At 45.7% G+C, this 20,898-nt stretch overlaps 1 protein-coding gene across 3 annotated transcripts in view; it reads left to right on the plus strand.

The window, feature by feature from the left end:
• Positions 1-11,334, plus strand: part of FPR1 (formyl peptide receptor 1) — a 64,884-nt gene extending 53,550 nt beyond the window's left edge. Inside the window, exons 1-3 of one of the 3 annotated variants that reach the window (XM_032168988.1) lie at positions 4,600-4,664; positions 6,247-6,297; positions 9,500-11,334. In XM_032168988.1, the coding sequence (XP_032024879.1) occupies positions 9,511-10,569 (1,059 nt within the window). In that variant the 5' untranslated portion in view covers positions 4,600-4,664; positions 6,247-6,297; positions 9,500-9,510 and the 3' untranslated portion in view covers positions 10,570-11,334. Of the gene's footprint in view, positions 1-4,599; positions 4,665-6,246; positions 6,298-9,499 lie in introns of those variants that run through there. The other 2 variants (XM_032168987.3, XM_058425390.1) reach the window with 2 other exon arrangements.
• Positions 11,335-20,898: the final 9,564 nt, after the last annotated feature.

The raw sequence follows: 20,898 nt of genomic DNA on the forward strand, positions 1-20,898 counted from the left end.
CCTAGCCTTGAAAGCTATTTGGAGTCATTTCTGCCACATTCTTTGGTCAAAGTAATCCCAACCCTACCCAGGTTCCAGGGGAGAGGGGATAGAATATGCCTGCCTTTCTCTCAGTGGAAGGAGTGTCCAAGAATATTGTGGCCATTTTCTTCAGAATTGTTGCACCAAGGTAACTGCGTGGATGTGGGGGCTGTCATTGAGACGAGTCAATGAAAAGAAGCAGAGTGTTTAGTTTGTTAGAGCTGCCATAACACAATACCATTGACTGGGTGGCTACAACAATAGAAATGTATTTTCTCACAGTTTTATCAGCTGGAAGTTTAAGATTAAGGTGTCAGCAGGGTTGATTCCTCCTGAGTCCTCTCTCCTTGGCTTGCAGATACCACCTCCTCCTCATAGTTTCACATGGTTTTCCCTCTGTGCCTGTTTGTGTCTGGATCTCCTCTTTTCATAAGGATATCAGTCATATTAAGTTGGGGCACACCCTAATGGCCTCAGTTTCAGCTAATTACCTCTTTAAAGGTTGTATCCCCAAATATGGTCACATTCTGATATGCTGGGGTGTATTGGTCAGTTCTCATGCTGCTAATAATGACATACCCAAGATTGGGTAATTTATAAAGGGAAGAGGTTTAATGGACTCACAGTTCCACATGGCTGGGGAGGCCTCGCAATCATGGCGGAAGGTGAAGGAAGAACAAAGGGACCTCTTACATGGCAGCAGGCAAAAGAGAATGAGAACCAAGTGAAAGGGGAAACGCCTTATAAAATCGTCAGATCTCGTGAGACATATTCACTACCATGAGAACATTACGGGGGAACCGCCCCCATGAAACAACTATCTCCCACCTGGTTCCTCCCATAACACATGGGAATTATGGGAGCTACAATTCAAGATGAGATCAGGGTTGGGACACAGCCAAACCATATCATGGAGTGAGGGCTTCAACCTAAGAATTTGAAGGGGAATGTGACACAATTTAGTCCTTAACAGAGTTGTGGGAGAAGGGGAGGAGAGCAAAGGCTGCAGATGAGTTTGAAAGGAAACAGGAACGCAAAATGATGTGTCTGGACATCAAGGGCAGGTCTGAGCTAGAGACAGGGGTCTGGTGAATGTTAGCTAAGGTGTGGTTCAAGTTTTAAGCATGGATGGGTTCACCGCAGAGAATGTGAAACAGCAGATAGAGAGGTTTATGTAATTACTAAGATATTGATAATACTTATTGCACTGGAATTCATGCCAAGTGCTTTGTATCACTGATCTTACTTGTTCTGCTCCAGAAAACACCTCTGTAAGTATCATTGCTCTCAATTCACAGGTGAAGTGACTGGGACCCAGTGCAGTTAAATTAGGGGTCAAATCTAGCACACCGCTTGTTTTTGTATGGCCCAAGAGCCAAGAATGGCTTTAATATTTCTTACCGGCTAAAGGAAATCAAATGAAGGGTATTTTGTGCCATGTAAAACTTACATGAAGTCCAATTGTAGTGTTTTAAATAAAGTTTTATTGACACACAGTCATGCTCCTCATTTACAACTTTGCTTGTGGCTGTTTTCAGGCTACAACAGCAGAGCCAAGGAGTTGTGATGGAGACCCTATGGCCTGCCAAATGAAATATATTGACCATCTGGCCCTTCATAGGAAATGTTGTGGCCCAGTGCAGTGGTTCCATCCTGTAATCCCAGCACTTTGGGAGGCCAAGGCAGGTGATTGTTTGAGGTCAGGAGTTCAAGACCAGCCTGGTCAACGTGGCAAAACCACATCTCTACTTAAAAAATACAAAAATTAGCCAGGCATGGTGGCGGGCACCTGTAATCCCAGCTACTGGAGAGGCTGAGGCAGGGGAATCACTTGAACCTAGGAGGCAAAACTGCAGTGAGCCAAGGTCACACCACTGTACTCCAGCCTGGGTGACACAGTGAGACTCTGTCTCAAAAAAAAAAAAAAGTTGGGGGAAATGTTTGAGACCCCTGGATTAGCTGGCTTGTCCGGAGTTAGTGAACAGTAGTCCTGGGATTCTAGTCCAGGCAATCTGGCTTCACCACCTCAGTCCAGTGCTTTACTGGGAGGCTGTGCTGCTGGCAGAGGCCATTTCTGATGTTTCAGTTACCAGAAGAGTCAGGGATTTTTGCAGCATAGGCAGGAATACTCCCACTCCGGTCAACCCTAAGACATCTTCCCTTTTAGCCTTATGCAAACACAGAAGTGGAAGTCCATTTTAAGACTTTCCCTTTTTTCTTCACCATAGTCACTTTGGAACACACACTTGGCTCCATTTTTGCCTAACCTAGTGTGCTCATCACGGGCCATTTGGTAGCCAGGGAGAAAACCTACTTATGTTTTAGGAAAGAGGGCTCATGGGAAACAGGTAGGGGTATCCCAGGACCCCCGTTTTAGGAAGAACAGTCAGCCTTCAAAAGACCTACAAACTTTTCTGGCAATTACTCTCTGTGGAGTCCCTTGTCTCTTGTTTTCTCTTGACATTTGGGCCCTTCTCCTCTGTGCATGATGATGTCCTCTGCCATTCCCTTTATTTTAATCCCCTTACAAAGTGTTGGCTTCCATGTGACTCCTAGACATGTCTTCATTTGTTACCCTTCGTACCTTGGGAACCTTCTAAAATGCATCTGTTGTTATGATCCCAAGAAAATGTTTATAAAATACAAACATAAATGTTTATAAAGTACAAATGAACATATCACCCTTCTGATTAAAGATCTTCAGTGATTCTCCATCTTATCCCCATCCTCCTGGTGTGGGATGCTGGAGTGTAGCAGTCCCCAACCTTTTTGGCACCAGGGACCACTTTCATAAAAAACAATTTCTCCACGGGGTGGCGGGGTAGATGGTTTCAGGATGATTTAAGCCCATTGCATTTATTGTAGACTTTATTTCTATTATTATTATTATGTTGTAATATACAATGAAATAATTATACAACTCACAATGATGTAGAATCCGTGGGAGCCCTGAGCTTGTTTTCCTGCAACTAGACAGCCCCATCTGGGAGTGATGGGAGACAGTGACAGATCATCAGGCATTAGATTCTCATAAGGAGCACACAACCCAGATCCCTGGCATGCACAGTTCACAGTAGGGTTCACACTGTTATGAGAATCTAATGCCGCCACTAATCTGACAGGAGGCAGAGCTCAGGCAGTAATGCTGGCAATGGGGAGTGGCTGTAAATACAGATGAAGCTTCTCTTGCTCGCCTGCCGGTCACCCGCTCTGCAGCCCACTTCCTAACAGGCCACAGACCAGTATCGGTCTGTGTATTGGTCTATGGCCTGGAGGTTGGGGACCTCTGCTATAGTGTGAAGTCAGGAGCTATGGTGGCTTTCTTGGAGCCATGAAGTGGCAATCCCCAAGAAAAAAAGTCACCATATTAGGGATAATAAAGAGAAAAGATTAAAATGAACGTAGTTCTTGATGATATTTTCCAGATATAACCTAACCTAGTATTACCCTGTTGCAAAATTCTTCTAAAGTAAACCATAAATTTCCTCTTTGTTCTAAGCTAAACTTGTCCAGCCCATGGCCTAAGATGGCTTTGAATGCAGCCCAACACAAATTCATAAACTTTCTTAAAACATTATGAGATTTTTGGGGTTTTTTTTTTTTTTTTTTTTAAGCTCATCAGGTATCGTTAGTGTTAGTGTATTTTATGCATGGCCCAAGACAATTCTTCTTCTTCCAGTGTGGCCCAGGGAAGGCAAAAGATTGGACACCCCTGGTTAAGCCATTGTTAGGTGTAATTGTAAATTGTAAATTACTTAGAGTTAAAAACAGCCTGGCTCACGCCTGCAATCCCAGCATTTGGGGAGGCTGAGGCAGGAAGATCACTAAACCCAGGGGTCTGAGACATGCCTGGGCAACGTAGCAGGATACCGTCTCTAAAAGAAAAAAAAAAAAAAAAAAAACAGCCTTAATGCAACAAGGCCTTGGTAATAATGCTTTTAGAATCAGTGTTGTTATCTCTGACTCTAACCATCTTCCCATATTTCTCCATATCACTCTGATACCCTTGGAAGGATGCTTAACATTTCAGAAAAACAGTTATTTCTTTGGGCTAGACGACTACAAACGAGCTTCCACAAGATCAGAGGATTATGGGGTTAATCTTGGTGGTGTGTGTGGTTGTGGACGCGCTGTCCCGCCAACTGTCTCAACTTCCCCACCTCCCTTACCTCTCTCTGTGTTTCTGTTCTCCATCCCTCATGACTTCTTCTCTGCCTTTCATTGCTTCCCTCTGATTCTTCTCACCTCAGTACTTGCTGCTTTCTTTACCTTGACCCTTGGAGGGAACAGGGGCCCGGACACTTGGATGTCTTGGCCCTTGATGTTGAGAGCATTGAACCTCTGCATCCCACAGAGACTGAGGCTGAGAAATACAGTCAGGTACATGAGTTTCTAAACAGGCCCAGCCCACTGTCCTAATGCCATTAAAACAGACATTATATTGGTGTATTCTTGGGGCCATTAAAAATCAGCAGAAGCTCTGACTTCCTATTTCCTGCTACCTAGCTGGTTTCAGCTCCTTTACCCCTCCTCCTGTTCCTTGGTATATGTTTTGCTGAGATCATTAGAGCCTGAGTCACACTCCCCAGGAGACCCAGACCTAGAACTACCCAGAGCAAGACCACAGCTGGTGGACGGTCCAGGTAAGAAACATATTCTGGGGGACTGGGTAGCCTGACATAGACACACTTAACACACTGGTGAACACAATAGACTCTTTGGTTGAAGAAGGATGTGGAGTTGAAGAATAATTTTTTTAAAGAGGTTCTAGACAGGCCAGGCACAGTGACTCATGCCTGTAATCCCAGCACTTTGGGATGCCAAGGCAGATGGATAACTTGAGGTCAGGAGTTCGAGACCAGTCTGGCCAACATATTGAAACCTTACCTCTATTAAAAATACAAAAATTAGCCAGGCATGGTGGTAGGCGTCTGTAATTCAAGCTACTTGGGAGGCTGAGGCAGGAGAATTGCTTGAATCTGGGAGGTGGAGGTTGCAGTGAGCTCAGATTGCACCACTGCACTCCAGCCTGGGTGAGAGAGTGAGACTCCATCTTAAATAAATAAATAAATAAATAAATAAATAAATAAATAAATAAATAAACAAATAGGCTGTAGACTTTATTGGGGTCCTGATGGGAATGATGGAATACAGAGACAGTATGATGCTGCAGGAGAGAGAGGGGATAAGTGAAGGAGGGAATTTCTTGAGTAAATGGGGGAATGAGTTTTGTGGGACCAGTAGAGGGTAGTTCTTGGATGGGAACACTTGTTTTCTGGTCACTGAGGTGAAGGCAGAGAACAGTGATACAGGAGCCAGCAGGAGGAGAATCTGGTGGAGCAAGAGGCAAGGGCATCAGCTTGAGGGCTTGAGTCGGGGTGGGAAAGCATGTTTGGTTTGAAGCTTTCAGGAGAAAGCAAAAGAGCCCTAATGATTATGACGGGTCATGGGGAAATGAGTGTAATACAGAAGCAGTCGCCTTTCAGATCAGTGATGAGTCTCCACATGAAGAGACTGGTTCTGCATGGTGCATGAGACCCAGCAGCGGAATACAGCCCTGCCCTCTCATGAATCTGCAGACATTGGCTGGTCATTTCTCACCAAGCGCCTAGTTTCCTCGTGTGTCACACAGTGATGATGATGTATAATCAATGCTGCGCTTGTTGAGATCAGAGGCAAGAAAGTTGAGGATGTGGTACAATGATTGCCAAGCATAAAGTGCTTCATCGATGGCAGCCACCAAGGTCTGTGTTCATTGCAAATCACAGGATTTTTCCCTTGAACCATACATAATTGGACAAAATTGCACACGTTTTCCTCTCTGGTATGTTCCGGCTCATTATTGCAGAATCTTCCTCATTCATTGCAACAATCTTCTGAACTGGTTGCCTTAGAGATTCTTGAGGACAAAGAGTCCTCGGGGTATTTTGGTGGTTGGATGGATGGTAGGGGAGGGAGACATCTCTGAGTTGTTTCTGAGATTGTAGAGTATCAAAGTTCATTAGAAATGTGAGCCACACATGTAATTCAAAGTGTCAAGTAGGCACTTTAAAAAGGTGAAGAGAAACATGTGAACTTAATTTTAATAAAATATCTAACCTAAACTTAAATAGCTAAATTATTATCATTTTAACATGTAGTCAATATAAAAACTATTAATGAGATGGTCCCAATATATTTTTCATACTAAGTCTTTGAAATCTGATGGGTATTTTACTCCTACAGCCTATCTCCAATTGGACTAGCCACAATTCAGGTGCTTAAAAACCACATGTGGTGAGCGACTAGTGTATTAGACAGCTCTTCTGTGCTGGTAGCATGGCAGGGCAGAGGCATAAAGAGACTTTTGCTGGAATTTGACAGCCTGGGCTGTTGGGTGACTTTAAGGAATTAACTGAAATGCTCTAAGTGTCACTTTCCTCATCTGCAAAATGGGTACCATGAAGACAGTGACCCTCAAAGTAACAATTTTGAGGAAGGCTGCTGCAAGCATTAGAAGAGAAGACCAGGCCAGGTGCAGTGGCTCACACCTGTAATCCTAGCACTTTGGGAGGCTGAGGCAGGTGGATTGCCTGAGCTCAGGAGTTCGAGACCAGCCTGGGCAACATGGTGAAACCCCATGTCTACTAAAATACAATAAAAAAAAAATTAGCCAGGCATGGCAGCATGCACCTGAAATCCCAGCTACTCAGGAGGCTGAGACAGGAGAATTGCTTGAACCTGGGAGGCGGAGGTTGCAGTGAGCTCAGATCACGCCACTGCACTCCAGCCTGGGTGATAGAGAGAGACTCCATCTCAAAAAAAAATAAATAAATAAAATTTAATAAAAAAGAGAGAAGACCAGCTCTTGGCAAGAACCTGGCATGCACTTTGCATACCTGATCTAATGAAATGTCATATCCAATACATATTTGGACTATTATTTCTATGATGGTCTTCTACATCCCCAAGAGTGCTGAGCCCATCCAATGGATGGAGAAGCACCTCCCATCCATCTGGCCAAGGTAACCACAGAGACGAGAGTGAAAACGGAGTCTGTTGTTCTGACTTCTTCTAGCACAGAATCCATTGGATATAATACTTGATTATACATCGTTTAGTATCACTCACAGATCCATTTGACCTATGTTGAAAAACTAACCAAGTACTATGCCTTGCTTCCCACGATGAGAGAAGAAAGGGAGATTTCATGACCTTAAAGAGAGAGAGGGAGCAGAATTTGGAGTGGAGAAGTTGCATATCTTTTTTTTTTTTTTTTTGAAACGGCGTCTTGCTCTGTCGCCCAGGCTGGAGTGCAATGGCGCAGTCTCTGCTCACTGCAACCTCCACCTCCCAGGTTCAAGTGATTCTCCCGCCTCAGCCTCTGGAGTAGCTGGGACTACAAGCGCCCGCCGCCATGCCTGGCTAATTTTTGTATTTTTAGTAGAGACAGGGCTTCACCATGTTGGCCAGGCTGGTCTCGAACTGCTCACCTCGTGATCTGCCTGCCTCGGCCTCCCAAAGTACTGGGATTACAGGTGTGAGCCACTGTACCCGGCCAAGAAGTTGCATATCTTATAGTTCTCATGCAGAGTCATGGGCAAGAGAAAGTCTTAGTCCACGTTTGTGTGACACTAGGTCACTGAAGCTGTCGCCCACTGATTTTCTCATATCTTACACTGTTATTTTTTCTTTATTAAATTGATGGTAAAATACACATAACAAAAAGTTAACCATTTTAGGCTGGGCACAGTGGCTCACGCCTATGATCTCAGCACTTTGGGAGGCCAAGGTGGGCCTATCACCTGAGGTCAAGGAGTTTGAGACCAGGCTGGCCAACATGGTGAAACCCCATCTCTACAAAAATATAAAAATTAGCCGGGCATGGTGGCAAGCGCCTGTAATTCCAGCTACTCAGGAGGCTGAGGCAGGAGAATCACTTAAATGCGGGAGGCAGAGGTTGCAGTGAGCCAAGATCGCACCACTGCACTCCAGTCTGGGTGACAGAATGAGACTGCATCTCAAACAACAAAAAAGTTAACCATTTAAATGTACAATTCAATGGCATTAAGTACATCTATAATGTGTTGCAACCATAACCATTATCTAGTTCCAGAACTTTTTTTATCACACCAAACAAAAAACTGCATATGCATTACGCAATAATTCCCCACTTCCTACTTTCCCCAGTCCATAGCAATCACTAATCTGCATTCGTGCTCTGTGAGTTTGGCAACTCTGGATATTTCGTACAAGTGGAATCATACAAAATGTGACTTGTGGTGTCTTCCTTCCTTCTCTCCTTCCTTCCTTCTTTCCTTCCTTTCTTTTTTGATTTTAGAGACAGCGTCTCGCTTTGTTGCCCAGGCTGGAGTGCAGTGGCTCAATCATAGCACATTATTAACTTTGAATTCCTGGGCTCAAGTGAGCCTCCTATCTCACCCTCCTGAGTAGCTAGGACTACAGGTGTGTGCCACCACATCCAGCTAATTTAGTTTAATTTTTTTTTTTTTTTTTTGTAGAGATGAGGATCTTGCTATGTGGCTCAGGCCGATCATGAACTCCTGAGCTCAAGCAATCCTCTTACATCAGCTTCCCAAAGCACTGGGATGACAGGCGTGAGCCACCACATCCAGCCCTCTTTTGTTTAGCGTAATGTTCTCAAGGTTCAGCCACATTGTAGCATGTATCAGTGCTTCATTGTTTTTTATGGCTGAATAATATTCCATTGGGTGGATAAACCACATTTTGTTTATCCATTCATCTGCTGATGGACATCTGGGTTGTTTCTACCTTTTGGCTATAGTGAGGAGTGTCTCTATGAACATTTTTGTCTGAATACATGTTTTCTCTATACATCTTTGGCCCCATATTCTCCTCTTGGAGGTCAAGGACCCTATCTTCCTTAGCCATTTAATCTCCCTGGTAGGGGGTTGCATGTTAGCAATTATGAGGATGTGTCATAAGATGCAATCTTGGCCATGCGTGGTAGCTCACGTCTGTAATCCCAGCACTTTGGGAGGCTGAGGTGGGTGGATCACTTGGGGTCGGCAGTTCAGGACCAGCCTGGCCAACATGGCAAAACCCCACCTCTACTAAATATACAAAAATTAGCCAAGAGTGGGGTGGTGCATACCTGTAGTCCCAGCTACTCAGGACGCTGAGGCAGGAGAATCAATTGAACCCGGGAGGCGGAGGTTGCAGTGAGAGATCACGCCACTGCACTCCAGCCTGGGTGACAGAGCAATATTCCATCTCAAAAAAAAAAAAAAAAAAAAAAAAAGATGTAATCTTGCCCAGCAGGTACAATAAAAGATTGCCAATGTATAGATGTGGGCATGTGTAAGGGACAGTGGTGAGGATGTTCTGGCTGTTGTGGGAGCTCTAGGGGAAGGTGAGAAAGCTAGGAGCGGGAAAACTGGCAGGGGCAGAAATGAGGGGGTGGGGAAATGGTGAGGAGGTTCGTAACTGAGGAATGACCACGACTGCACTATTTCAGGAGCAGACAAGATGGAGACAAATTCCTCTTTCCCCACGAACATGGCTGGAGGGACATCTGCTGTATCTGCTGGCTATCTCTTCCTGGATATTGTCACTTATCTGGTATTTGCAGTCACCTTTGTCCTCGGGGTCCTGGGCAATGGGCTTGTGATCTGGGTGGCTGGATTCCGGATGACACGCACAGTCACCACCATCAGTTACCTGAACCTGGCCGTGGCTGACTTCTGTTTCACCTCCACTTTGCCATTCTTCATAGTCAGGAAGGCCATGGGAGGCCATTGGCCTTTCGGTTGGTTCCTGTGCAAATTCATCTTTACCATAGTGGATATCAACTTGTTTGGAAGTGTCTTCCTGATCACCCTCATTGCTCTGGACCGCTGTGTTTGTGTCCTGAATCCAATCTGGACCCAGAACCACCGCACCGTGAGCCTGGCCAAGAAGGTGATCATGGGGCCCTGGGTGATGGCTCTGCTCCTCACATTGCCAGTTATCATTTATGTGACTACAGTACCTCATAAAATGGGGCCAGGGACAGTAGCCTGCACTTTTAACTTTTCACCCTGGACCAACGACCCTAAAGAGAGGATGAAGGTGGCCATTGCCATGTTTACGGTGAGAGGCATCATCCGGTTCATCATTGGCTTCAGCGCACCCGTGACCATTATCGCTGTCAGTTATGGGCTTATTGCCATCAAGATCTACAAGCAAGGCTTGATTAAGTCCAGTCGTCCCTTGCGGGTCATCTCCTTTGTCGCAGCTGCCTTTTTTCTCTGCTGGTCCCCATATCAGGTGGTGGCCATTATAGCCACACTCAGAATCTATGAGTTGTTGCAAGGCATGTACAAAGAAATTAGCATTGCAGTGGATGTGACAAGTGCCCTGGCCTTCTTCAACAGCTGCCTCAACCCGATGCTCTATGTCTTCATGGGCCAGGACTTCCGGGAGAGGCTGATCCACTCCCTTCCCGCCAGTCTGGAGAGGGCCCTGACCGAGGACTCAACCCAAACCAGTGACACAGCTACCAATTCTACTGTACCTTCTGCAGAGGTGGAGTTACAGGCGAAGTGAGGAGGGAGCTGGGGGACACTTTCGAGCTCCCAGCTCCAGCTTCGTCTCACCTTGAGTTAGGCTGAGCCACAGGCATTTCCTGCTTATTTTAGGATTACCCACTCATCAGAAAAAAAAAAGTCTTTGTGTCCCCTGATTTGGGGAGAATAAACAGATATGAGTTTATTATTGACTTCTTTTTTGGTTTTGGACCTCAGCCTTGGTGGTCAGGGTAGGAAATGATAGGAAGAAGCTGTCATCTGCATCCTAGTTTGCCTGAAATGAACCCGAATGATACCCATTATTATTAGTGCTGAATTATGAGTAGTGAATGATACCCGTCATTCTGGCATCATGATGAGTAGTGTCCACTTCCATTCTAAAAAGTGCCCTGCTGTGAAAAATAAATTATATAGTCATCCTAGGTAAATGAAGGAGGAGGGAGAAGTGTGAAAGAGTATGGCTTAAATCAGACAAGATATACAAGAAGATACTTTATATAGGTCAGGAGCGGTGGCTCACGCCTGTAATCCCAGCACTTTGGGAGGCCGAGGCAGGCGGATCACCAGAGGTCAGGAGTTCGAGAACAGCCTGGCCAACATGGTGAAACCTTGTGTCTACTAAAAATACAAAAATTAGCTGGGCGTAGTGGCGGGCGCCTGTAATCCCAGCTACTCAGGAGACTGAGGCAGGAGAATCGCTTGAACCCGGAAGGCGGAGGTTGTAGTGAGCCAAGAAAACGCCACTGCACTCCAGCCTGGGTGACAGAGTGACACTCCGGCTCAGAAAAAAAAAAAAAAGAAGATACTTTATATAAAGTCCTCAGCCTTCACTGGTCAACAACTCAGTAAAAGGCCGGGCGTGGTGGCTCACGCCTGTAATCCCAGCACTTTGGGAGGCCGAGGCGGGTGGATCACGAGGTCAGGAGATCGAGACCATCCTGGCTAATGCGGTGAAACCTCGTCTCTACTAAAAATACAAAAAATTAGCCGGGCATAGTGGCGGGCGCCTGTAGTCCCAGCTACTCGGGAGGCTGAGGCAGGAGAATGGCGTGAATCTGGGAGGCGGAGCTTGCAGTGAGCAGAGACTGCGCCACTGCACTCCAGCCTGGGCGACAGAGCAAGACTCCGTCTCAAAAAAAAAAAAAAAAAAAAGAACAACTCAGTAAAAATATAAAGTTATCGAGATGTCAGCTGAAGACCCCTCATCCCCTTGAGATCTACCTGATTACCTAATCTTTTATATAATAAATTTTGGGAAACAGATTGTCCTCCCCACAAGGGAGGGCCCCCAGGGCCCGTGTTTTTACCTGTGGCTCTAAGTCTTCCTTCAACTGAGTCACTACAATTCACACAATGTCTGGTGGTTGCTGCCCTGAATGAAATTAACCCAGAGAGGAACTCAGACATTTCCCTCAATTTACTGAAAAGCTACCTGCACAAGGTATTTAAATATGAAACACACTTTACAGAAAGAAGCTTGGCAATGTTAGAGTATGCAACTGGCCAGCAACGGATAAACATGAAAACTTCCAGTTGAACTTAAGACATCCTTTTAAAAGTATACCCTCCCTCCTATCTCCTCACCTCCAGATTCCTGCTTTTTTTTTTTTTTTTTTTTTAACAATGCAGAGAAATTTAGCCATCCTACCCTTGACTCTGACTCTTTATCCCTCAGGTCTCCTTTCCTAACTCAAGTCATTTATCAATAATAGCATCCTCCTTAAGAAGATTTCTGGTGCCAGCTCTTTTTTTTTTTTTGAGATAGAGTCTTACTCTGTCGCCCAGGCCGGAGTGCAGTGGCCCGATCTCAGCTCACTGCAACCTCTGCCTCCCAGGTTCAAGCGATTCTCCTGCCTCAGCCTCCAGGGTAGCTGGGACTACAGGCGCCCGCCACCGCGCCCAGCTAAATTTTTTTGTATTTTTAGTAGAGACGGGGTTTTGCCATATTGGCCAGGCTGGTTTTGAACTCCTGACCTTGTGATCCACCCACCTCAGCCTCCCAAAGTGCTGGGATTACAGGTGTGAGCCACGACACCCCATCAAGAAGATTCCTGTTGTTGGATCTTGAAGTAATCATTTAATTACCATTACAGACATCATTATTTTATTTTATTTTATTTGTTTATTTATTTTTGAGACAGTTTCACTCTTGTTGCCCAGGCTAGAGTGCAATGGCGTGATCTCGGCTCACTGCAACCTCCACCTACTGGGTTTAAGCGATTCTCCTGCCTCAGCCTCCAGAGTAGCTGGGATTACAGGCATGCATCGCACCCAGCTCACTTTGTATTTTTAGTAGAGACGGAGTTTCTCCATGTTGGTCAGGCTGGTCTCGAACTCCTTACCTCAGGTGATCTGCCTGCCTCGGCCTCCCAGAGTGCTGGGATTACAGGAGTGAGCCACTGCGCCTGGCCATCATTTTATTATAAACAAGAAACAGAAGAGAAATAGAGAGAGAATGAATAGGAAGAAGAGAGATGAAGGAGAAGCTTGGAGCATCCAGAGTTAACTTACAGCAGAACCTGTCTTTGGGTGAGGGGCTGGGTGATGAGGGCTAATTTCATTTCAGTGCAAGGGGAGATTCCTGAGTTTTGATGACATGCTGTGGTCCTTGGGAATCTAGCTCTCCTCTAGACTCCCATGATGGTTTTTTCTGCACACCCCTCCACGAAGCTCTGCAAGCCTTACTCAGCAGCATCCAATGCATTTATTTAATCTATGCCACTGACCCCAGAGCTTCTGGAGGGCATCGTGTCATCCTTGCCTTTTCCCTGCATATAAAAGGCTTCAATGAACGATGGTTTAACTAAACCTTTTGCTTCTGTACCTCTTTTATAATTACCCAGGATACTTGCAAATCCAGGAACCCCTTAGGTCACCAACTCCATGAAGTCAGCAAGTTCTTCCTATTTTGACACATGGAGAAATTGAGGCCCAGAAGGAGAGTGTAGTAAAATAGGACCCTGCTACAAAGTTAGAGGGCAGAGCCTTCAGACAAGACCACCCTCGCCACTGACACCAGCTGCAAATTTGCAGAATCTCCAGAACACCCTCCGGCTGGATCATTTGCTAAGAAGAGTCACAGAGAGAGAATTGAGCAGAGGATTTGAACACGGAAGAAGTGAGAGATGATGAAGCCCCAGATTGCAAAGGGTAGGGAGAAGCTACCAGATAATGTTCCAGTTCCTCTAAGGTCTAGACACACTGTCTGCAGTTGGCTTCCTTTAAATTCCCTTGTGTTCTTCCAGAAAGCAAGTTTAACTTAAGCCAGCTTGACTGAGTTTCCACAACTCACAACTCAACCATCCATTCCTAAGCTACCTATAATAATCGTCAGAATGAATCAACCACAGGGTGGTTCCTGTGACTGAGGCTGAGCAAGAGAATGGGGAGAGACTTGGCTTGCGGGGGATGGGTATTGCCCTTCCGGCCACTTACTGGGGGAGCTGCTGGTCTTGCATGAACCAGCAAACAGAGAAGAGGCAATGGCCTATGATGTGGTCAAAGAACGAGAATAAATGATAGCCCCTGTCAGCTCCCAAATCCTAACAATATCCGGCTCACCCTGAATGGTGCCTCTATGGGGAAAAAAAATCCCTCTTGTAGAATTTAGACGTTAAGAATACAGACCATCCTAACAAGTTGACTGGATTGGAATCTGGACCTCATCTTTTATAAGCTCTGTGATCTGGGGAAAATCAATTACTTTTTCTCTTTTTTTTTCTCTTTTTTTTTTTTTGAGATAGAGTTTCACTCTTGTTGCCCAGGCTGGAGTGTAATGGCACAATCTTGGCTCACTGTAACCTCCACCTCCCAGGTTCAAACAATTCTCCTGCCTCAGCCTCCCGAGTAGCTGGGATTACAGGCGCGCATCAACATGCCCGGCTAATTTTTGTATTTTTAATAGAGACAGGGTTTCTCCATGTTGACTAGGCTGGTCTCGAACTCCTGACCTCTGGTGATCTGCCTGCCTTGGCCTCCCAAAGTGCTGGGATTACAGGCGTGAGCCACTGCGCCCAGGCTCCATTACTTTTTCTGTATCAGTAATGGTCCCCTCAAGAAAAAGGCAGCACACTAAAATGATTTCGTTGAAGAGAGCTGGAGACCCAGGAATGCTGGTGGTGCAGTCCCAGTCCTAGTCTGAAGGGCTGAGAACCAGGAGACACAATTGTGTAGTTCCAGTCCAAAGGCTAGCAGGCTTGAGACCCAGAAAGAGCTAATGTTTTTATTTTATGTCCAAAAGCAAGAAAAAAACTCATGTCTCAGCTTAAAGGTTGACAGGCAAGGAGCTCCTTTTATTCATAGGAGGGCCAGCCTTTTTGTTTTATTCAGGCCTTCAACAGATTGGATGCAGCCCGCCCACGATAGAGAGGGTACCCTGTGTTACTAAATCTACTGTTTTAAATGTTAATCTTGGGTCGGGCATGGTGGCTCACATCGGTAACCCCAGCACTTTGGGAGGCTGAGGTGAGCAGATAACCTGAAGTCAAGAGTTCGAGAACAGCCTGGCGAACATGGCAAAACTCTGTCTCTACTGAAAATACAAAAAGTAGCCAGGTGTGGTGGTAGGCACCTGTAGTCCCAGCTACTCGGGAGGCTGAGGCAGGAGAATCACTTGAACCGGGGAGGTGGAGGTTGCAGTGAGCTGAGATTGGGTGACACAGAGACTTTGTCACAAAAATAATAATAATAATAAAATTAAATAAATAAATGTTAATCTTATTAAGTTTAGCCTAAAGCTGTATTCTTCCTTTTTTTTTTTTTTTTTTTTGAGACAAGGTCTCGCTCTGTCACCTAGGCTGGAGTGCAGTGGTATGATCATAGCTCACTGCAGCTTCAAACTCCCACCTCATCCTCCCAGGTAGTTAGGACTACAAGTGCATGCCACCATGCCCAACTAATTTATTTATTTATTATTATTATTTTTTTTTTTTGCAGAGATGGGATCTCACGATGTTGCCCAGCGTGGATGACAGAGTGAGACCCTGCCTCAAAACAAACAAACAAAAACAAAAACCAAAATTATTGCAATGGTTTGGATACAGAAGATAAGAGAGTTCATCTGTCCTTTATTAAACTAGACATTTTAAAAATTTGCAAACAGGCTGGGCACGGTGGCTCATGCTTGTAATCCCAGCACTTTGGGAGGTTGAGGCAGGTAGGCTACCTGAGGTCAGGAGTTTGAGACCAGCCCGGCCAACATGGTGAAACCTCATCTCTACTAAAAATACAAAAATTAGCTGGGTGTGGTGGCGCATACCTGTAATCCCAGCTACTCAGGAGGCTGAGGCAGGAGAATCACTTAAACTTGGGAGGCAGAGGTTGCAGTGAGCCAAGACTGCACCATTGCACTCCAGCCTGGGCGACAGAGCGAGACTCTAGCTCAAAAAAAAAAATAAAAATAAAAATAAAAATAAAAACTAGTACTGGATTTTGCAAGAAATAGCAAGTCACCCTGAAGTTACAATTGTATGGCATTTACAATAAAGAGAATTTTAGATTATATTATTATTCTTGGTAAAGTGTGTGGTACATATCCTTTATAATCAGTAAAATTACAAAATTTGTTATAAACGTATGTGTTTATACACAGACATACGTTTTTCCCCTTGGAGAGCCAGTTGTTAAACATTTACCAGCACATCACAGTGTAGAAAGCACATGTATTTTGGATCCTGTGACAGTCATGTTCAGATCCCGGCTGTCACTGCTCGTGTGACCTCAGACAAGTCATTTCCCTCTTTGAATGTCAATTTTCTCTTCTTTAACATGGGAGCAGTAGTAGCTACCTGAGGGAATCTTTTGTTGGAGCTCATGAAGATGAGACGGGAAGCACAGAGCTGATCATCCGTATCACGGCTGGCCAGGCACAGTGGCTCACACCTGTAACCCCAACACTTCAGGCCAAAGCAGGCGGATCATTTGAGCCCAGGAGTTCCAGACCAGCCTGGGCAACATGGCGAAGTTGTGTCTCTACAAAAATAAAAAAATCAGCCAGGATTGGTGGCACACACCTGTAGTCCCAGCTACTCAAGAGGCTAAGGCAGGAGGATCAAGGCTGGGCCTGGGAGTCGAGGCTGCAGTGAGTCATGATCATGCCAATGAACTCTAGCCTGGGCAGTAAGAGCAAGACCCTGTCTCAAAATAAAATAAAATAAAAACATATATATCATGGCCACCATCAACATTATGACCATTTCCACCTGCTGGAGACAGGGTTGTTTTCTCTGTCCTCTGCAACCAGAGTGACGTGACACTTCCTGTATGACCCGCCCTCTTCCATTCTCATAGTCTTTTTCCCCCTTGCACCTCCCTTTGTCAAGCAACAGAGGTAGGGGTCATTCAGTAGGCATTACTCTGAAGTCCCTGCACCTGGGGTTAGGGGACAGGAAACGCTCCCCTAGTGATCTGCTTTGATCACGTGCACCTTAGAAGAGCATGCATGGTCCCTGTGAGCCTCCCCAGGGCACAGAGAGGAGCTTGTTCATCCTACGCTCCACATGTGCCCTGCACTGGGCTGGCATGTTAGTTTGCTAGGGTGCTGTAACTCATTACCACAAACCAAGTGGCTTCAAACCACAGAAATGGATTATCTCACAGTCCTGGAGGCCAGAAGTCTGAAATTAAAGTGTCTGCAGGGTTGGCTCCTTTTGGAGGCTCTGGGGGAAAATCCCTTCCATGCCTCTCTCCTAGCTCCTGGTGGTGGCTGCCATCCTTCGCGTTCCTTGGTGTTAGGGATGTAATTTTGTCCTTTCCACACCCTCCATTCCTACATTGAAGTCCTAACCCCCAGCCCCTCAGAACGTGTCCTTATTTGGATACTGGATCATGGCAGATGTAATTATTTAAGTTAAGGTGAGGTCATACTGGACTAGGGTGGACCCATAATCCAACATGACTGGTGTCCTTACGAAAAAGGGAAATTTGGATGTAGACGCACACACAGGAAGAACACCATGTTGATGAGGAAGGCAGAGGTTACAGTGATGCTTCCACAAGCCAAGGAACACCACAGACTGTCAGCAAATCACCAAAGATTGTCAGTGTCGGGCACCAGAAGCAGCCCAGTGCAGTGGCTCATGCCTGTAATCTCAGCACTTTGGGAGGCTGAAGTAGGAGGATTGCTTGAGCTCAGGAGTTTGAGGCCAACCTGGGCAACATAGAAAGACCCTGTCCTTACAAAATATTAAAAAGTGAGCAGGGTGTGGTGATGCATACCTATGGTCCTAGCTACTTGGGAGGCTGAGGCAGGAGGATCACTTGAGCCCAGGAGTTCCAAGTTGTGGTGAGCTACGATCACACCACTGTACTCCAGCCCAGGTGACAGACCAAGACCCTGTCTAAAAAATAAAAATAGGCAGGGCACTGCGGCTCATGCCTGTAATCCCAGCACTTTGGGACACCGAGACAGGCGGATCAACAGAGGTCAGGAGTTCGAGAACAGACTGGTCAACATGGCGAAATCCCGTCTCTACTAAAAATACAAAAATTAGCCAGGAGTGGTGGCGCGCGCCTGTAATCTCAGCTACTCAGGAGGCTGAGGCAGGAGAACTGCTTGAATCCGGGAGGCAGAGGTTGCAGTGAGCCGAGATCGCGCCACTGTACTCCAGCCTGGGCGACAGAGGGAGACTTCCTCTCAAAAATAAATAAATAAATAAAAATAAAAAACAAGCTAACCAGGTGAGGTGTCTCCCACCTATAGTCCCAGCTACTTGGGAGGCTGATGGGGGAGGATTGCTTGAGCCCAGAAGTTCAAGGCTAGCCTGGCAATGTAATGAGAACTCATCGCTGCAAAAAAATTTTTTTAATTAGCTGAGCATAGTGGCCTGCGCCTGTAGCCCCAGCTATTTGGAAGGCTGAGATGGGAGGTCGGCTAAAGCCTGAGAGGCAGAAGTTGTAAAGAGCTGATTGTGGCTGGGTCAGCTCACTGGCTCAGAGGCTAGTGGGCAGTGAGCTGACTGTACTCCATCTTGGGCAGCAGAGAAAGAGCCTGTCTCGAAGAAAGAAAAAAAAAATCACCAGAATCTAGGCAAGGGGCATAGAATAGATTCTGCCTCACAACCCTCAGAAGAAACCAAGCCTGCTGGGACATCCTGATCCTGGACTTCTAGCTGGCAAAACTTTGAGACAGTAAATTTCTGTTGTTTAATCCCCTGAGTTTGTGTCACAGCTGGCCCTTCATATTTGTGGTTTCTACATGTAAGGATTCAACCAATCACGAATAGAAAATATTTGCAAAAAGTAATAAAAAAATACAAATTTTAAAAATGCAGTAGAAAAACTGTCTATCATTTACATTGTATTAGGTATCATAAGTAAGCTAGAGATGGTTTAAAGTATATGGGAGCAATTTGAGGGCCGAGGCAGGCAGATCACTTGAGGTCGGGAGTTCGAGACCAGCCTGGCCAACATGGCAAAACCCCATCTCTAGTAAAAATACAAAAAATAGCCAGGCATGTTGGAGGGTGCCTATAATCCCAGCTTCTCAGGAGACTGAGGCAGGAGAATCGCTTGAACCCAGGGGGCAGAGCTGAGATTGCACCACTGCACTCCAGCCTGGATGACAGAGCAAGACTCCATCTCAAACAAATAATAATAAATAAATAAATAAAAATAAAGTATACGGGAGGATGTGCATAGGTTATGTGCAAATACTACACCATTTTATGTAAGTGTCTTGAACTCATCTGTGCATTTTAGTATCCACAGGGTCTTGGAAGCAATCTTCAGAGAATACTGAGGGACAGCTGTACTTTTTTATTACAGAAGTCTTAGAAAACTAGTACACTTGGTTTGTGAAACATCACTCCAATCTCCGCCTATGTCTCTGCATCACGTTCTTTTTCTTTTTGATACAGGGTGTCCCTCTGTCGCCCAGGCTGGAGTGCAGTGGTACAATCATAGCTCACTGCAGCCTCGACCTCCTGGGCTCAAGAGATCCTCCCACCTCAGCCCCTCAAGTAATTGGAACTATAAGCGTATGCCACCACATCCAGCTAATTTTTAAATTTTTTTCAGTGACAAGGTCTCACTGTGTTGCCAGGCTGCTCTTGAACCCCCCTGGGGCTCCCACCTCAGCTTCCCAAAGTGCTGGGATTACAGGCATTCAGTCTTATTATTTCACTTTGGGAGGCATTTTTTTTTTTTCCCTAATAAGATGGTTCTCAAACTGTATGTAAGAATTACCTGGGGCATTTGTTTAAATCATTTCCATAGCCCTGAGCTCACAAAATCTGAATAAGTGACAGTGAAGACCAGTAGTCGTCATGTTTAGCAAGTGCACACAGATGATGTGGACGCTTTGGGCTCCACGGACCGGTTTTGCAGGACACTTGAACATACGGTGACAAGAGCTGAGAGCAGAGGCTGTGTCTCATGTGCTTTGGGGCAGCTTCCTTCATCTCTGTTATCTCTTAACATTTGGAAAATGGAAATTATCACAAGGACCAGAAGGGTGTTGGCCAGGATGGTATCAGGGTTGAAAAGCCAGATCTCATCTCAAAATCCTTAACTTCATGACACCTGCAAAAGCTCTTAAAACCCTTTATCCAAATAAGGTCACATCCATAGGTTCTGCGGGTTAGGACTTAGATGTATCTTTTGGGGGCCACCCGTCAACCCCACTACATGTGGAACCAAGGATACCGAGGGACAGATGTACTTTGTTATTATAGAAGCCTTAGAAAACTAATACACTTGGCTTGTGGGTGCATCACTGCAATCTCTGCCCCCATCTTTACATCACCTTCTTCTCTCTGTTTAGTGTCTACCTCCTGGTGCCTCACTCTTATAAGGACACCTGCCATGGCGTTTGGGGCCGACCTTAAATCTAGATATGCTCATCTTGAAATTCTTAATGTTATGACATTTGCAAAACCCCTCTTTCCAAATAAGGTTGCAGTCAGAGCTTCTGGGGGTTAGGACATCCTCTTAAGTAATGCCCTCATGGGAAACCATGGCAGCGTTACTTCCTCTTCATCTTACAGCATTCACCGGGAATGACAGCATTGTGGTTTTGAGCCTCTGGACTGTGGGTGCCTGCAGCCCAGGTCACAGAAAGGGGCCGCCGGACTTCTGCAGCTCTGTGTCCTCTATCTGGAGCCCACAGGCGTGCCCCTTTGATGCCCTTTGATGACACACTCCTTGTGCTGCACAGTTTGGCTGTTCACCAAACTGTTTGGAGCTTTCTGCTAGGTCCTGGATAAGAGGGTCTATTCACCCCATACTTGAGAGACTAGGAACCAAACAGAGTTCCACTCACCTGCATCAACATGGGGAAGGGTTCTCCTTGTCTGCAGGTGGCTAAGGTGGAGGGGGAGGCTTAGAGCCAGGAGTTGGCTTCCACAAGGCT

The sequence above is a fragment of the Hylobates moloch genome, unplaced genomic scaffold (genome assembly GCF_009828535.3).
Source record: "Hylobates moloch isolate HMO894 unplaced genomic scaffold, HMol_V3 SCAFFOLD_12, whole genome shotgun sequence".
Classification (NCBI taxonomy): domain Eukaryota; kingdom Metazoa; phylum Chordata; class Mammalia; order Primates; family Hylobatidae; genus Hylobates; species Hylobates moloch.